Raw genomic sequence first — 19,118 nt, 5'->3', positions numbered from 1 at the left:
GAATGATTTCTCTAAAGGGTCATTTTCTGGCTATATTACCTTCAGAAGCAACTTTGTTGGGGTCTGGCTTTTTGAAATATAACTTCCTTTGAGCCCCGTATTTTGCATTAACTTTTTAGCAGTGTCTGATTACATTTAACCTTAAGTTAATATTCCATTACTGCTCAAAGCACTGTCATTCTTTTTCTCTCTGAATATTCCTCATTAATCATATCACTATTAGCATTCAGAATTCATGTATTTTTGAGCTGAAAAATATTAAATTATGAAATAAAAATAATACAATGCTTACTTTATTCTTCTTCAGAGTTCACTAAGACCCTAATAATATTTGCATCCTATCATCATTATTAAACTATTTACATTAGTAATCAATCAGCATATCTTAATTTGGTTACAGTACAGTGGTAAAGCTAATTGATAACAATAGAGAAAAAATTTAAAACTCAAAATGTGGGGTTACCTTGGAAATATACTGTTTTGTGTTTTGTTTTGTTTCTTTTTTAAGTAGAGTTAAATTTATTTCATTTAACAGAAGTCATCAGAAAATTTGCCAGTTTGATGAACTCAATTAAGTCTAAAGAGCCCGGTCTTTGGTGAGTTAAAAATATTATGCATTTCTTATCATTGGGGTGAAATTAAGCATTTAATTTTGAAAACCTTCTAAGTATGCTCTTTATCAACAAAAGGTTAACTATTTGTTTCTTTCTTCAGAAAAGTGAGGCATGGTTTCTAGTGGTTCACAACACTGAAAATAGATCTTACTGAGTTTAAGAGAATTTATACTAATGTTTCAAGCTAGAGAAAAGGTAAGATCTACCTTTTCCTATGGCTTCCCAGGTGGTTCTAGTGGCAAAGAACCCGGCTGCCAATGCAAGAGCTGTAAGAAACGTGGGTTTGATCCCGGGGTTGGGAAGATCCCCTAGAGGAGGGCATGGCAGACCACCCCAATATTTTTGCCTGGAGAATTCCTGGACAGAGGAACCTGGCTGGATACAGTCCATAGGGTCACACAGAGTTGGACATGACTGAAGCGACTTAGCACACACGCATGCATGTGTTCCTATACCACCATAGGGAACAAATTTATTCTGCATTCACTTTTACACATATAACCAACTTAAAAGGGAAAATGTTCATGCGCTTACTAAGGAGATAAAATAAAATTAAATATCCCATAACCACCAGTTCTGATTGACTAAATCTGATAAGATTCTTGAATGTTATTTGAATCTGGCATGCCAAATACTCCACCAAACCAAGAAGTGTTTTCCAACCAATGAAAAATCTGATTTGATGTAACCAACTGTGTTTAGACCTACAAACTCATTCTGTCCTACTGCAGATTTCTAATACTTACATTACAAATTTACCATGGACTCTTTTTTAAACAGTGTTTAACTTTGACATTATTAAGTGAATGCTTGAAAGTATTCAACATTAAATTCAATTTAATTCACATTTATGTTTTTTTATTTTTGGAGGCTCCAAAATCACTGCAGATGGTGACTGCAGCCATGAAATTAAAAGACACTTACTCCTTGGAAGGAAAGTTATGGCCAACCTAGACAGCATATTAAAAACCAGAGACATTACTTTACCAACAAAGGTCTGTCTAGTCAAGGCTATGGTTTTTCCAGTAGTTATGTATGGATACGAGAGTTGGACTATAAAGAAAGCTGAGAGCCAAAGAATTGATGCTTTTGAACTGTGGTGTTGGAGAAGACTCTTGAGAGTCCCTTGGACTGCAAGGAGATCCAACCAGTCCATCCTAAAGGAGATTAGTCCTGGGTGTTCATTGGAAGGACTGATGTCGAAGCTGAAACTCCAATACTTTGGCCACCTGATGCAAAGAACTGACCCATTTGAAAAGACCCCAATTCTGGGAAAGATTGATGGCAGGAGGGGAGGGCGATGACAGAGGATGAGATGTTGGATGGCATCACCGACTCAATGGACAGGAGTTTGGGTAAACTCTGGGCATTAGTGATGGACAGAGAGGCCTGGCGTGCTGCAGTCCATCAGGTCGCAGAGAGTCAGACACAACTGAGCGACTGAACTGAACTGAACTGAACTGACTTTAGGTACAGAAAGCTTGTTCTCAAATAACTTTTTTTGGAGTGACATGAAAAAAAGCTGGTGACTTGAATCCAGGTCTCTAACAATAACTGTATCTTCACTGGTGAATTTATAGGAGCAAACTTCAAGGTTGAGAGACACAGGTCTCTTCCTGATCCTGCCAGATGCATCCTGTTTGACCCATGAGAATGGCAGTAATAACCACCAATATCTCCTGCATTTGCAATGGGTACACAACCAAGCATTTAGAAATCCTTGATAAGCAATAGTTTTTACTCAGTGAATTTCCTCATTGTTGTATGTTCCCTTGCCTGGTGCATTAACAGATTTGACTTTGTAAATTTCTCTGTTTAGTTTTAGTGGCTTTTGTTTTATTGCATCAAAACCATTATGTGTGCAGTTTCATATTAATTACCAGGAAAAGAATAAGCAGAGACCCAAACTTTTAGAATTGGAAGGCATCTTAGAAATCATAGACACCCTCATATTATAGTCTGAGATAATTTCAAAGTTCTCCCATTAAATATAACTAGATATATTGAGAAAAAATAAAATAAAAAGTTACTTTAAATGCACCACTGAATTTTCAACAAAAAATAATCCTTAGGCTTCCTAAAAAAGGGATTTAAATTTAGGACAACAAATGTCTAATCTATCACTGAGGCTGCCCTGGGTGTTGAGGATATGTGTGGAAGATTATTCTTGATTACTTAAGGGCTCAGTTTGAATACTAAGATAGAAACTAAAGCTTTAGATCTGAGGAGGAAGCAGGATGAGGAAAATGAGAACATTCCAAAAAGCTAGGGTCCTCAAGGGGTTGCACTTGCAAAGGTCTTTGAAAAATCTCAATGGCCCATAGAAAAATCAAAAAATTTTCTGTGTTCTTGGTTCTAGAGAATTATTCTTTCCTGTTTGGAACCAGTCTGATGTTTCATGTCCAGTTCTAACTGTTGCTTCCTGACCTGCATACAAATTTCTCAAGAGGCAGATCAGGTGGTCTGGAATTCCCATGTCTTTTAGAATTTTCCACAGTTTATTGTGATCCACACAGTCAAAGGCTTTGGCATAGTCAATAAAGCAGGAACAAATGTTTTCCTGGAACTCTCTTGCTTTTTTGATGATCCAGTGGATGTTGGCAATTTGATCTCTGGTTCCTCTGCCTTTTCTAAAACCAGCTTGAACATCTGGAAGTACATAGTTCACATATTGCTGAAGCCTGGCTTGGAGAATTTTGAGCATTACTTTACTAGCGTGTGAGATGAGTACAACTGTGCAGTAGTTTGAGCATTCTTTAGCATTGCCTTTCTTTGGGATTGGAATGAAAACTGACCTTTTCCAGTCCTGTGGCCACTGCTGAGTTTTCCAAATTTGCTGGCATATTGAGTGCAGCACTTTCACAGCATCATCTTTCAGGATTTGAAATAGCTCAACTGGAATTCCATCACCTCCACTAGCTTTGTTCGTAGTGATGCTTCCTAGGGCCCACTTGACTTCACGTTCCAGGATATCTGGCTCTAGGTGAGTGATCACACCATCATGATTATCTGGGTCATGAAGATCTTTTTTGTATAGTTCTTCTGTGTATTTTTGCCACCTCTTAATATCTTTTGCTTCTGTTAGGTCCCTACCATTTCTGTCCTTTATTGAGCCCATCTTTGCATAACATGTTCCCTTGGCATCTCTAATTTTCTTGAAGAGATCTCTAGTCTTTCCCATTCTATTGTTTTCCTCTATTTCTTTGCCTTGATCGCTGAGGAAGGCTTTCTTATCTCTCCTTGCTATTCTTTAGAAGTCTGCATGGAACAACAGACTGGTTCTAAATAGGAAAAAGAATACATCAAGGCTGTATATTGTCACCTTGCTTATTTAACTTTTATGCAGAGTACATCATGAGAAATTCTGGGCTGGTGGGAGCACAAGCTGGAATCAAGATTGCCAGGAGAAATATCAATAACTTCAGATATGCAGATGACACCACGCTTATGGCAGAAAGTGAAGAACTAAAGAGCCTCTTGATGAAAGTGAAAGAGGAGAGTGAAACAGTTGGCTTAAAGCTCAACAATCATAAAACTAAGATCATGGCATCTGGTCCCATCACTTCATGGCAAATAGATGGGGAAACAGTGGCTGACCTTATTTGAGGGGCTCCAAAATCACTGCGTTTGGTGATTGCAGCCATGAAATTAAAAGACACTTACTCCTTGGAAGGAAAGTTATGACCAACTTGGACAGCATATTAAAAGCAGAGACATTACTTTGCCAACAAAGGTCTGTCTACAAGGCTATGGTTTTTCCAGTGGTCATGTATGCATGTAGGAGTTGGACTGTGAAGAAAGCTGAGCGCCAAAGAATTGATGCTTTTGAACTGTGGTGTTGGAGAAGACTGTTGAGAGTCCTTTGGACTGCAAGGAGATCCAACCAGTCCATCCTAAAGGAGATCAGTCCTGGGTGTTCATTGGAAGGACTGATGTTGAAGCTGAAACTCCAATACTTTGGCCACCTGATGCAAAGAGCTGGCTCATTTGAAAAGATCCTGATTCTAGGAAAGATTGAGGGCAGGAGGAGAAGGGGACAACAGAGGATGAGATGGTTGGATGGTATCACCAACTTTATGGACATGGGTTTGGGTAGACTCCGGGAGTTGGTGATGGACAGGGAGGCCTGGCATGCTGTGGTTCATGGGGTCACAAAAATTCAGACATGACTGAGCGGCTGAACTGATATGGATACTGATTCTTTCCTGTGATTTTGAAGGAGTTTAAATCTTCAACTAATGCAGTTTTGTTATTCAAATTTATAATACATGTTTTATAGATACACAAACAAACACATCTATGAGAGATTTCCCATGAAGTCTTAGAATAAGCTTAGAACCTAGAACCCATCACTCAGTCATGTCTGACTCTTTGAGACCCCCTGGACTGTAGCCTACCAGGCAACTCCTCCCATGGGATTTTTCCAGGCAAGCATACTGGAATGGGTTGCCATTTCCTTCTCTTACATAATCATTATACAGTCTCATGCTGAAGGCGTTCTCAAAGGAAGAAAAGACCCAACAAAAGGTGAATTTGCAATAAAAATTATACATATAGGCTTCCTAAAAAGGGGATTTAAATTTAGGACACCAAAGGTAAAATCTATCACTGAGGCTGCCCTGGGTGTTGAGTATATGAGTGGAAGATTATTCTTGGTTACTTAAGGGCTCAGTTTTAATACTAATAAGTTTGTTTACTATGATCAAGGTTGAACTCTTATAAATTATTTTTAAACTGTAATATGATTTACATTAATAGAATCAGCAGCTGGATTAAAATATCATATCAAGATACAGTCAAAGAGAAAATTGGTAAACTGAATAATATATATGAGGAAATTAACCAGAATACATCATATTATTGTAGTGACTAAAATCATTAGGGATCTAAAAATGAATAGTAAAGTATGTCTCTGATATATAGGAAAACATCATACTGCTTCACTGAAAACCATCAAGTTAGACCTAAGTAAGTGAAAAAATAAGACCATATCTATGCTTGGGGGAATTAATATTATAAACATCATATGACTTCTCAATTGCTGTACAAATAATTATAACACAAAGGCTCTGACAGTGTTTCCACATATTTTAGTCTTAAAATTTATACATGTTACCCCAAACTTCAAATAGTATTAAAAAAATCAAAAATAGAGGATGAACTCTATTACATATCAGTTCTTTTCAAATGCAGTAATTAAATAAGTATTATATTGGTACGAAGTTCAATGATTAAGCTAAAGAAAGACATAAAACTATATGGACTAAAACATAACAAATAAAAACTATAAGTCTGAAAGAAAAGTATGGATAAATTAATGAGTGGTTCTGAGACTATTAATATCAATATGAAAAAAGGAAAAAAGTACAATTCTATTTAATAACAGTGAAATACATTTATTCTGATTAGTTGAAAAATTAAGTTGTAAAAATCATTTTTAGGAAAAACTTAAAATATAGAAGGACATTTTTATGACACCAGAGTAACGAAGATTCCTTAAATGTGATTAAAATACATGTCATGGAAGAAATGATTAATAAATTTAAACTAACTTAAAAGTCGATGTTTCAAAATAAAACCAAATTTCTTTTAAGATGATAAAGAGATATGCCTCTGATTAGGAGTAAATATAGTCAAATCATATAGCTCACAAAATAAATAGTATACATAATATGATGTAATTATAGAAACTAATAAAAACAAAAAATACAATTAATAGAAAAAATGAAAAGTACATAAAGACAATTTATAGAGGATGAAATGTGAATAAACTTATGAGATGTTTAAAAAATGTTCTAAAGACTATCTTTTCATTTTATAGAGAAGTAGGTGATGGTCCCATCACTTCATGGCAAATAGATGGGGAAACAGTGGACACAGTGGCTGACTTTATTTTTCTGGGCTCCAAAATCACTGCAGATCATGATTGCAGCCATGAAATTAAAAGACCCTTACTCCTTGGAAGCAAAGTTATGACCAACCTGGACAGCATATTAAAAAGCAGAGACGTTACTTTGCCAACAAAGGTCCGTCTAGTCAAGGCTATGGTTTTTTCAGTGGTCATGGATGGATGCAGAGAAGGCAATGGCACCCCACTCCAGTACCCTTGCCTGGAAAATCTCATGGACAGAGGAGCCTGGTGCGCTACAGTCCATGGGGTCACTAAGAGTCGGACACGACTGTGCGACTTCACTTTCACTTTTCATTTTCATGCACTGGAGAAGGAAATGGCAATCCACTCCAGTGTTCTCGCCTGGAGAATCCCGGTGGGCTGCCGTTTATGGGGTCGCACAGAGTTGGACACGACTGAAGCGACTTAGCAGCAGCAGCTGCATGGATAGATGTGAGAATTGGACTGTGAAGAAAGCTGAGTGCCGAAGAATTGATGCTTTTGAACTGTGGTGTTGGAGAAGACTCTTGAGAGTCCCCTGGACTGCAAGCAGATCCAACCAGTCTATTCTAAAGAAGATCAGTCCTGGGTGTTCATTGGAAGGACTGATGTTGAAGCTGAAACTCCAATACTTTGACCACCTGATGCGAAGGGCTGACTCATGGAAAAGACCCTGATGCTGGGGAAGATTGAGGGCAGGAGGAGAAGGGGACGACAGAGGATGAGATGGTTGGATGGCATCACTGACTCGATGGACATGGGTTTGGGTGGCCTCTGGGAGTTGGTGATGGACAGGGAGGCCTGGCGTGCTGCGGTTCATGGGGTCACAAAGTGTCGGACATGACTTAGTGACTGAACTAAACTGAACTGAACTGAGGTAATGTCTGGAGAAGGTAAGGGATATGTCTGATTCTAGGGAGGGCAGTCTGGAACACAACCCAGGTCAGGAGAATGCCCCACATGTTTTCACAGAGTGGAATGCTATTAGTGTGGTGCATTTGCTGTCTCCAAGTTTCAGATCACAGTTAGGGAACTGTCCATCCTGAATGTCAGTGACCTACTGTGATGGTCCCTGCATTCTCTTCCAGGGAACTCTCTCTTTCTTCAAGGGGTTTGGGATTCAGTTAAAGCTATCTATTTACCCATATAAAAGTAGACCCTATGGTGGGTATTTGGTAGAGGTCCCAGGTCCAAGAACAGGTGCATCAAACCATCACACTTCCTTTCATGAAGTGCTTTCATTTCCCGTGTGGGTGTGTGCATGCTTAGTTACTCAGTCCTGTCCGATTCATTGTGACCCCAGGAATATTGGAGTGGGTAGCCTATCCCTTCTCCAAAGGATCTTCCTGAACCAGAAATCAAACCTGGGTCTCCTGAATTGCAGGCAGATTCTTTACCAGCTGATCTACCAGGGAAGCCCTCAAGTAGCAGAAGACATATTAGTAATAAGGGACTCTAAATCTGAGTCAAGGCTAAGAGGAAGGATGTGTGGGGGAGAGTTGTTTGTACGTGCTTTAACAACTGAGACAATAGGCCAAATGTGTGGTAATAGGTCAACTTATAGGGCACAGAGTTTGAGGGATGTTGTTCTTCAGTCAGTCAGTCATGTCTGACTCTTTGGGACCCCATGGACTGCAGCATGCCAGGTTTCCCTGTCCTTCACTATCTTCCAGAGTTTGCTCAAACTAATACCCATTGAGTCAGTGATGTCATCCAACAATCTCATCTTCTGTCACCCCTTCTTCTCCTGCCCTCAATCTTTCCCAGAATTGAGGGATGTAGGAATTAGTATTTTACTGACTTGTAAAAAGTCTATAGGATAGACTGGCACTGTCCAAAGAAATATAATGCCAAACCATGATGATATTATAAATTTTTCAGTAATTTTAAAAAACAGATGAAATGTTTGGAAATATATTTTTACCCCATACATTTAAAATATTGAGATTTTATTAAGTAATAACTATTAATCAGGTATTTTATATGATTTTTTTTCATTCTAAATTTAAACAACCAGGTGTGCATTTTATACTCACAGAGTTATCTCATTTTGGAAACTGAAAGTGAAAGTTGCTCAGTCCTGTCTGACTCTTTGTGACCCCATGAACTATAGTCCATGGAATTCTTCAGGCCAGAATATTGGAGTGGGTAGCCTTTCCCTTCGCCAGAGGATCTTCCCAACCCAGGGATCAAACCCAGGTCTCCCGCATTGCAGGCAGATTCTTTACCAGCTGAGCCACAAGGGAAGCCAATCTCATTTTAGACTAGCTATTAATACATTTTAGGCCTTATGACATATCACTATGAACAAAGATAGTGGAGGTGATGGAATTCCAGCTGAGACATTTCAAATCCTAAAAGATGATGCTGTGAAAGTGCTGCACTCAATGTGCCAGCAAATTTGGAAAACTCAGCAGTGGCTCCAGGACTGAAAAAGGTCAGTTTTCACTCCAAACCCAAAGAAAGGCAGTGCCAAAGAATGTCCAAACTACTGCACAATTAAACTCATCTCACATACTAGCAAAGTAATGTTCAAAACTTTCCAAGCTAGGCTTCAACAGGACGTGAACCGAGAACTTCCAGATGTTCAAGCTGGACTTAGAGAAGGCAGAGGAATCTGAGACCAAATTGCCAACATCTGCTGGATAAAAGAAAAAGCAAGAGAATTTCAGAAAAACATCTATTTTTGCTGCATTAAGTAGGCTAAAGTATTGACTATGCTGTGATTGACTGTGTGGATCAAAACAAACAGGGGAAAATTCTTCAAGAGATGGGAATACCAGACCATCTGAGCTGCCCTCTGAGAAATCTGCATGCAGGTCAAGAAACAACAGTTAGAACTGGACATGGAACAACAAACTGATTCCAAATTGGGAAAGGAGTACGTCAAGGCTCCTTGTTATTGTCACCTTGCTTATTTAACTTATATGCAGAGTACTTTATGTGAAACGCTGGAATGGATGAAGCCCAAGCTGGAATCAAGATTGCCAGGAGAAATATCAATCACCTCAGATAGGCAGATGACACCACCCTTATCACAGAAAGTGAAGAAGAACTAAAGAGCCTCTTGATGAAAGTGAAAGAGGAGAATGAAAAAGTTGGCTTAAAGCTCAACATTCAGAAAACTAAGATCATGGCATCCGGTCCCATCACTTCATGGCAAATAGATGGGGAATCAGTGGCTGACCTTATTTTTGGGGGCTCCAAAATCACTGCAGATGGTGACTGCAGCCATGAAATTAAAAGACACTTGCTCCTTGGAAGAAAAGCTATGACCAAGCTATGGTACATAGTGAAAGTCACTCAATAATGTCCGACACTTTGTGACTTAATGGACTACACAGTCCATGGAATTCTCCAGGCCAGAATACTGGAGTGGGTTAGCCTTTCCTTTCTCCAGGGTCTCTTCCCAACCCAGAGATTGAATCCAGGTCTCCCGCATTGCAGGTGGATTCTTTGCTAGTTGAGCCACAAGGGAATCATGACCAAACTAGACAGCATATTAAAAAGCAGAGACATTACTTTGCCAACTTAGTTCCATCTAGTCAAAGCTATGGTTTTACTAGTAGTCACATATGGATGTGAGAGTTGGACTATAAAGAAAATTTAGTGCTGAAGAATTGACGCTTTTGAACTGTGGTGTTGGAGAAGTCCCTTGAGACTGCAAGGAGATCAAACCTGTCATTCCAAAAGGAAGTCAATCCTGAATATTCATTGGAAGGACTGACGCTGAAGCTGAAACTCCAATACTTTGGCCACCTGATGCAAAGAACTGACTCATTGGAAAAGATCCTGATGCTGGGAAAGATTGAAGGCAGGAGGAGAAGGGGACAACAGAGGATAAGACAGTTGGATGGCATCACTGACTCAATGGATATGAGTTTGAGCCAGCTCTGGGAGTTGGTCAGAGAAGGCAATGGCACCCCACTCCAGTACTCTTGCCTGGAAAATCCCATGGATAGAGGAGCCTGGTGGGCTGCAGTCCATGGGATCGCTAAGAGTCAGACACGACTGAGTGACTTCACTTTCACTTTTCACTTTCATGCATTGGAGAAGGAAACGGCAACCCACTCCAGTGTTCTTGCCTGGAGAATCCCAGGGACGGTGGAGCCTGGTGGGCTGCCGTCTATGGGGTCGCACAGAGTTGGACACGACTGAAGCGACTTAGCAGCAGCAGCAGCTGGGAGTTGGTGATGGACAGGGAAGCCTGGAGTGCTGCCATCCATGGGGTCACAAAGAGTCTGACACTACTGAGTGACTGAACTGAACCAATTAACACTTTGAGGTTTCCCTGGTAGCTCAGCTGGGCAGAAGGGAAAGGCTATCCACTCCACTATTCTTGGGTTTCCCAGTGGCTCAGACAGTGAAGAATCTGCCTGCAATGAGGGAGACCTGGGTTTGTTCCCTGGGTTTGGAAAATCCCCTGGAGGAGGACATGGCAACCTTTTCCAGTATTCTTGCCTGGAGAATCCCCATGGACAGAGGACCATAGTGGGCTACAGTCTCTAGGGTCACAAAGTGTGAGGCATAACTGAATAACTGAGCACATTTGAGTTGCTCAGCAGCATGTAGCTAGTGGCTACCAGGTTGGATGACAGTTAGAGTAAATAGATTATTCAGTCTACCTGGAAAAGGTAACATGGACTAATTGGAAACTGACTGCACTTACAACAGTGAAAGGCAGAAGCATGTGTTTTTGTTTTTGTTTTTTTTTTTCAAAATAAGATGTGGATCCTATAGAAGGCAGGATCTGCTTGGGGTCTTCCTAAAAGAGATTTCTCTTAGGGATCTTTCTTAAACTTCATAAGTATAAGGTATCTCATCAGAAGCCAAGGCAGCCACATTCAGCCCACAGAAAGTGGCAATGCTTAGGTCAGTTCAGTTCAGTTGCTCAGTCGTGTCCAACTCCTTGGGACCCCATGGACTGCAGCACGCCAGGCTTCCCTGTCCATCACCAACTCCCAGATCTTGCTCAAACTCATGTCCATTGAGTTAGGAGACAGAAATCTCCCTTTGGAAATGTTTGGAAATTTCCATGGAGAACAAAAACTCTCTAAGCAATGGATTCTGTGGAGCCAGCAAACACTGCCCCAGCTGATACCTACCTCTCCTCAGGCTTCTGATCCAAATCTGGGAAGACCTAGACTATGTGCTAAGGGAGTGAGAGAGCTGGTGGATGGGATTAAGAAGAAAAAGAAAATGGCCTCATTCTCCTAGTCCTACCAAGGTTGGGTCAGGCTCAGAGGAGGAAAAGGAGAGGCTTACATGGAGTAAGAGTTTGATTACCAAGCTAGCCCAGCATTATTTTTAGGCTGCACTAGAATTTTAATGCTAAAGTAAAATTCTACTTCTTTATTATCTAAATGTATCTGGAAAGTCTAAGAGAAAAAAACACATTCAGAAAGAATGTTTAATGAGGAATGGTGATCAAGAAAAAGTTGGTATCTGCTTGTACCCTATCAATTCTACTCTGTTCAATAAACCAAATTTATCTACATTAAAATTGTAATAAAAACAAAGTACACTCATATGTATCATGAAATAAACATGTATACATTGGTGAGTCATTAACTGCTATTTCCAAGGATGTACCCTATAGTTGAAGTGATAGTTTTTTCTGCCATCTTTATTTTGATGATAAGTATCCTGAAGTTGCAAAGGTAGGTGTTCAATTGTTTACATGTGCAATTGTTCATGGCAATCAGAATTTTCTTAAATACAGCAAAGCCCCTCAAATTACTTGTTTATTTTATTAATAAAAACATATGTTAAATAAAACATTGGTACTACTCCTAATTTTAAAATGTTGTGTTGATTTAAACTGACTCATTTTACTATCAGATGACTTTATAAGTAAATACTCAAATTTAGAATTTAGTAATTCATTTTTTATTAATAAAACATTGATTTGTCAGTTTACAAGTGGGATTAATTTTTAATCATTATTTTTAAAATGGAGTGTGTTAAACAGTCTTTTGAAAATCACTGATCTATATCACTGGACTAATATAGTAAGGTTATCTACTTGGATCTGAGCAATTAGTGCATCCCTGAGTTACCTTCCTCAACTGCCCTCAAAGTTTGAATTGAATCATTAAAATATAGTTCTAAGGAAGTTATAATTGGGAAAGTCAACCTCTTTATAAATTAATTCTATAATATACTCGGGCTATTCGCTTTGAATTCCTCTATTTCTTTGGATTACTCATCTCCTGGCCTTTTCTACAGCAAAATATCTGATATGTTAAATATCTATGGTATTGAAGAAAAAACTCAAGTTTTTAACTTATTCTCCAAATTTAGCTCTCAACACCCTCATCTTTCACAAATAAAACTTGACACCCTTATTTCTACCCCTTGATTTTCAGTGTAAATCTTCTAACCTATATATTTAATCTCCTTATTCACTATACCCCAAATGTTCCATTCAAGTTATTATCACACATCTTGCTTTATGTAGGGCATCCTTTTATTCTAACTTAATCAGTTAACTTGATAAGATCCATCTCAAGTTTATTTTCACCATTTTGCCCCCCTCTAAACTCTATTAATACAAGCTCACATTTCAAAGAAACAATGGTATCCAGTATATAATAGGCATCAAGCTTTGGAATAAGTGAAGGGTATCTGAGTTCCCCACTGAGTAGAACATCTATTAGTTGTGTTTTCCTGGTCAACTGATTCTTTCAGTTCAGTTCAGTTCAGTTGCTCAGTCGTGTCTGACTCTTTGCGACCCCATGAATCGCAGCATGCCAGGCCTCCCTGTCTGTCATCAACTCCCGGAGTTCACTGAGACTCACGTCCATCGAGTCAGTGATGCCATCCAGCCATCTCATCCTCTGTCGTCCCCTTCTCCTCCTGCCCCCAATCCCTCCCAGCATCAGAGTCTTTTCCAATGAGTCAAGTCTTTGCATGAGGTGGCCAATGAGTCAAGTCTTCGCATGAGGTGGAGTTTCAGCTTTAGCATCATTCCTTCCAAAGAAATCCCAGGGCTGATCTCCTTCAGAATGGACTTGTTGGATCTCCTTGCAGTCCAAGGGACTCTCAAGAGTCTTCTCCAACACCACAGTTCAAAAGCATCAATTCTTGGGTTTCATTAAAAAAATCTAAAGTCTTCTAAAAAAATCTAAAATCTTCATAAAATATATAAATAAATTTAATACATTCATTCGTGGACTGCAAGGAGATCAAACCAGTCAATCCTAAAGGAAATGAGTTCTGAATGTTCATTGGAAGGACTGATGATGAAGCTAAAACTCCAATACTTTGTCCACCTGATGTGAAGAACTGACTCATTTGAAAAGACCATGATGCTGGCAAAGATTGAAGGCAGGAGGAGAAGGGGATGACAGAGGATGAGATGGTTGTATGGCATCACCAACTCGATGGACATGAGTTTGAGTAAGCTCTGGGAGTTGGTGATGGACAGGGAAGCCCCGCAGGCTGCAGTCCATGGGGTCACAAAGAGTCAGACACGACTGAGCAATTGAACTGCCTGAATACATACATACTTTAAAAAATTACCTCAGCAAAACTGCACTATCTTAAGAAAAAAATCTTTTATAGCACTTGTCATGGGATATAGCAATGATTCATGTATTCTAAAACATTAATTATCTAGCACATCAAGAGGGAAATTGTATTTATTTTTTTTGTTTGCTTGATTGAATTTATTCATTAGCCAAATTTTCCCCAAACACAAAATACTTTCTGAGAATAAATGAAAAGCTGTTGTACGTGGTCTGAGATTATTTTAATTCAGTAATGAGAAATTATATGTTGTGAGTCTCATTATTAACACTTTACTTTTAAAGTTCATCTCAGTAATACCATATTTTTTCCTTCTAACCAGGCTTTACTTCAGAAAACTTTAAAAGCTAATTAGTTATTATAGATTTAGGAAAGAAGAGCAGCACACAGCCTGGCTATCTGTGCAGACAGGGATACAATTATGTTTCTGACAACTAATGTTCAGACAGGTCATAAATTTAAGACAGTTCATATATAATTTTAGTAGCTGAAGGAAAAGTGTCTTATATGTACTTTCCCCCTCATTCTGTAAGCAATATCTGTGCATTTTGAATGATAACAAAATTAAAGTCACTTGTAACCATAATACCTAAAATAATCACTGTTAAAATTTGAGAAATTTACTTAATGCTCTTTACATATGTAAATACACACTATTCACAAAGAGAAGACTGGATTCAAATTGTTGATAAAATGGGTTTTGCATTTTCTTTCATTTTATTATTATTTTCCCAGGCCTCAAAATATAATTTTAAAGGTTACATAAGTCAATATTTGGAGATGAGATAAAAAAGCTACTTTCAGTGTTGTGTGCTTGTGCTAAGTTGCTTCAGTCACGTCCTGCTCCCTGCAACCCCACGGAATGTAGCCCACCAGGCTCTGTCCATGGGATTCTCCAGGCAAGAATACTGGAGTGCATTGCCATGCCCTCCTCCAGGGAATCTTCCTCACCCAGGGATTAAACCTGCATCTCTTGTACCTCCAGCATTGGCAGACAGGTTCTTTGCCACTTACACCACCTAGGAAAACCCACAGGTGGGACCTTCTCAACCAAATCTGTTGTTTTCAATCATAGGCAGTGTCCCTGACCCACAACATGGAGAAAAGTCAACTGCTAGTTAGAGAGATCCACCTTGGACTCTGAAAAATAAACCTCTAATTGTTTTAGACATGAGACACATTTGGGCATATTTGTTACAGCAGCTTATGCCACCCCAAATGAAATACTATAGAATCAATAAAAGTCTGATTTATGATTCAAATCTAGGCCCCACAGTTTCCTTTTTGTTCACAGTGAAATCTGTACTAAAACATATTTATAGAATTTTGTTTAAAATTAGGCTTATAATATCTTTCATCATCTAAAGTTGAATTAATTCACTTATAATCTTTCATTTTCACTTTAAAGTTTCAAATTTTAACACTTATCTATTTAATATGTACAGATATTAATTTGCTGTAAAGAATTCAATCTTTCCCTGGGCCAGAAGATAAATGCTGTGATCACATAAATCATCAGAGTCAAATTTTTAAAAGCATATCATAAATCTGAAAAAGAAAAAAATTACACTAGGATCTGAATATTTTTCTCCCAAATGCTAGATGTCAATATAACATTATAGTAGGAAAAATACATGCTTTAGCTGTCATAGATATCCTATAAAAATCATGTGGAAATCCTGTGATAAAAGAGAATTAAAGATGCTTTTAGTTTCCTGTGATTAGATTATTAGCTAATAATGTGAGTAGAGAAATCATGGTGATCAGTCAAACAAAAGACTAGCCAGACCCAACCTTAGGACACATTCAATGGGTAATTTCACAGTCCACAAATATCCCCCAAAAGCAAAACCATGAGAACACCCTTCCCTTTAGACATCTGTAATTAGCTGCCTCTCCTATAAAAAAGAGTTAGAAGAACTTAGCATTTTGGAAACAGTTCCAGTTTCACTGTCTTAGAGAAAACCAAGGTAAGATCTCTCCTTTCTTTTCTTTTTTTTCCTATTGAAACATTTTTAAAATGGTGGGGAGTATGTAAAAGCTTTTGTGTTATCTTAGGGCTAATTCAGGAATCTTGGCCCAAAAATGTCAAATAAGCTTTTCATTTAACTTCCAGTGAAACTATTAATTAGTTATTGTGCAAAGAGAAAAAGATGTTAATGAACAAGTGGAGTCATTTGACCAAAACACATTTTAGGCTTAATGTAAAATTTAAGTGGGCTGTGGTTGAAAAGCTTTACCTCAAGATAGAATAGCTAGTTTTGTTTTGAAGGAAAACCTGAAAATTGCTATGCTAGTAGTAGTGTAGATTTAAAACGCAAATTAATACATGTTAATTCAGGAATTAGCAGCTGTTGATACATACTAACATTTCAAAGAAGATTTGGCATAAATATACATATAATGCATAAAATATATTAACTCTAGATTGCTGAATAGTGTTAACTATAGATTATTAATATATCATAAATTATTGTATTGCTAGTATATATGTATATATGTTTGTTGAACTTGTGGCATATATATATATGTAAAATACATATGTATACAGAAATATATGAGTATAAATAAATATATAAACATAGATAAATTAAGGGCCACAAGTTTAATACACTAATAGGCAAATTACCTGAAGTGGCAGATCCCTCCAGGTTCTCAATGTAATGTTATGAACAACTTTTTACATAAAGAACACTCCTTTCCACAACTGCTGACATGCTTTTCAGGATTTTTGTTTGACTCCTGCCAATTTGAATCCCTAGACTGGAATAAACGCAGAGCCATCTGTTCTGACGCGGCTGTGGCAACAGCTCTAGGCTCACTGAAGCAATTGTTTCTATTACCCTCAGTACTCGTGATATGCTTCACTTCACAGCATCCCTGCTGAATAAATTGGGCTTAACTTGTATCAGGGATATAATCAGGTTAAGGTCTTGGTAAAATTTCTCTGTGCCAGAATAGCTTAACCCTTGCAGCTCCAAGCCTCCAAAAATGTATACTGGTTGTTTGAACTTTTTATGCCATTCCCAACAATTTCCTCCATCATTAATGACTTTTGCATGTAGCATTTTGGGGGTATCTTTCAATATGTTAAACATTATGTAATCTTAATGTTTAAATAGAAGCAGAGGGCAGATATTAGTGTATGAAGACCAATTTTTGTTGGGCCTTGTTAATTCATTTAAACTAAATGGTTCTATGAGCATGATGAGGTGACTAGTCTTTTTAAGGTACGGTGATTTAAAATAGGAGGCTGAGTCCAAGCGTATATGCATGGTTGTCATGTAGAGATCATGAAAAGAATATCAGACAGAAAGTGTGAAATAAAAATGATTTTGCTGGCATAATACAGAAGCTTCTGGGCTGTTTAAGATCAGTTTGACCGTAAACTGTGCATATCTGATCTAAATAAATAAATGGTAACTTGAGTAAATTTCCATAAAATCTAATAATAGAGAACACAAATAATGCCCTGAGAGATCATTCCATTATTAATATGCTTAGTTGTTTCATAGGATAACAGAATATAGAAAAGATAAAAAATGTTTAAATAGGCCAAGGTTTAGGTAATTTATGCATTTATAAGAATATAAACATTATATGAAGGTAAAATATTTGAAAGATATGTTGTTTTCCATAAAGATACCTTAATCATTTGAAATGGTAAATCAAATGAGAGGGAATATGCTGAAGCACTATTGAAGATATATTTTAATAAGCAACACATATTTTAAGGTATTATCATTATATTAACAAAAAAGTAAGTACCACACATTTTAAGGTATTATCACTATATTATTAGCTCCCCCCCCCACCCCTGCCCCAGCCCCTGCCAAAAAAAAAAAGCACAACCCCAGCTGGGATGATAAAAGTCAGGTGAGAAGAAGATGCTCAAGTAGCCAGATGCTGACTTAGGAGTCAAGAACCAAGAAATAAAGATAGAAGCTTGAGATACTGCTCAAAAGCCAGAAAGTTGGTGGTTATCTTAAGCCAGGAGTCTGTACTCCAAGAAGGTAGATAGAAAACAACAACCTTCCCACTGCTGGGCATATACACTGAGAAAACCAGAAGGGAAAGAGACATGTGTACCCCAATGTTCATCGCAGCACTGTTTATAATAGCCAGGACATGGAAGCAACCTAGATGTCCATCAGCAGATGAATGGATAAGAAAGCTATGGTACATATATACAATGGAGTATTACTCAGCCATTAAAAAGAATACATTTGAATCAGTTCTAATGAGGTGGATGAAACTGGAGCCTATTATACAGAGTGAAGTAAGCCAGAAAGAAAAACACCAATACAGTATACTAACACATATATATGGAGTTTAGAAAGATGGTAACAATAACCCTGCGTACTAGACAGCAAAAGAGACACTGATGTATAGAACAGTCTTTTGGACTCTGTGGGAGAGGGAGAGGGTGGGAAGATTTGGGAGAATGGCATTGAAACATGTATAATATCATGTATGAAACGAGTTGCCAGTCCAGGTTCGATGCACGATACTGGATGCTTGGGGCTAGTGCACTGGGATGACTCAGAGGGATGGTATGGGGAGGGAGGAGGGTGGAGGGTTCTGGATGGGGAACACATGTATATCTGTGGTAGATTCATTTTGATATTTGGCAAAACTAATACAATTTTGTAAAGTTTAAAAATAAAATAAAATTTAAAATTCAAAAAAAAAAAGAAAACAACAACCTAATGACAAGAAGTATCCCCCAAAAGACAGAGCAAATTAAACAAACAAACAAAAAAAAAAAATGGTGGGGATTTTGAAAGATATGAGATGATGTCTAACTTTTTTACCACTGTAGCCATAATGGCTGGACAAGGCAGCACCTGGAATCATCAAGTAGCTAATACCTGATGAAGGAAAGAGTAAGTCAGAAATGAATAGATGAGGAAACCAGTTATAGATATTGATTTATATATATTTAAAAAAAGTAGTACATAGCTAAATCTCCAGCAAAACAGAAGTAAAATTGTGCATAAATGTTTGCAGGAAATCAGTAAACCAGGGGCTGAGACTGGGAAGAGAGAGGACCACTGGGCCTAGGTCTCAGCATTTGTGGGGGG

The 19,118-nt window shown here is 38.1% G+C and overlaps 1 protein-coding gene across 6 annotated transcripts in view; it reads right to left on the bottom strand.

Annotated features, from left to right (window-relative positions):
- The window catches only part of GPC5 (glypican 5), a 1,588,740-nt gene that overhangs the window by 738,685 nt on the left and 830,937 nt on the right, over positions 1–19,118 (bottom strand). Inside the window, exon 8 of one of the 6 annotated variants that reach the window (XM_070799870.1) lies at positions 6,306–9,142. The exons of the other annotated variants lie outside the window; for them this stretch is intronic. Within the exon in view, the coding sequence (XP_070655971.1) occupies positions 9,015–9,142 (128 nt within the window). The 3' untranslated portion in view covers positions 6,306–9,014. Of the gene's footprint in view, positions 1–6,305; positions 9,143–19,118 lie in introns of those variants that run through there. 6 annotated transcript variants of the gene reach the window in all.

This window comes from Bos indicus, chromosome 12 (genome assembly GCF_029378745.1).
Source record: "Bos indicus isolate NIAB-ARS_2022 breed Sahiwal x Tharparkar chromosome 12, NIAB-ARS_B.indTharparkar_mat_pri_1.0, whole genome shotgun sequence".
Classification (NCBI taxonomy): Eukaryota; Metazoa; Chordata; class Mammalia; order Artiodactyla; family Bovidae; genus Bos; species Bos indicus.
Note: the sequence above shows the minus strand (reverse complement) of the source record. Positions and strands in the feature narration are given on the sequence as shown.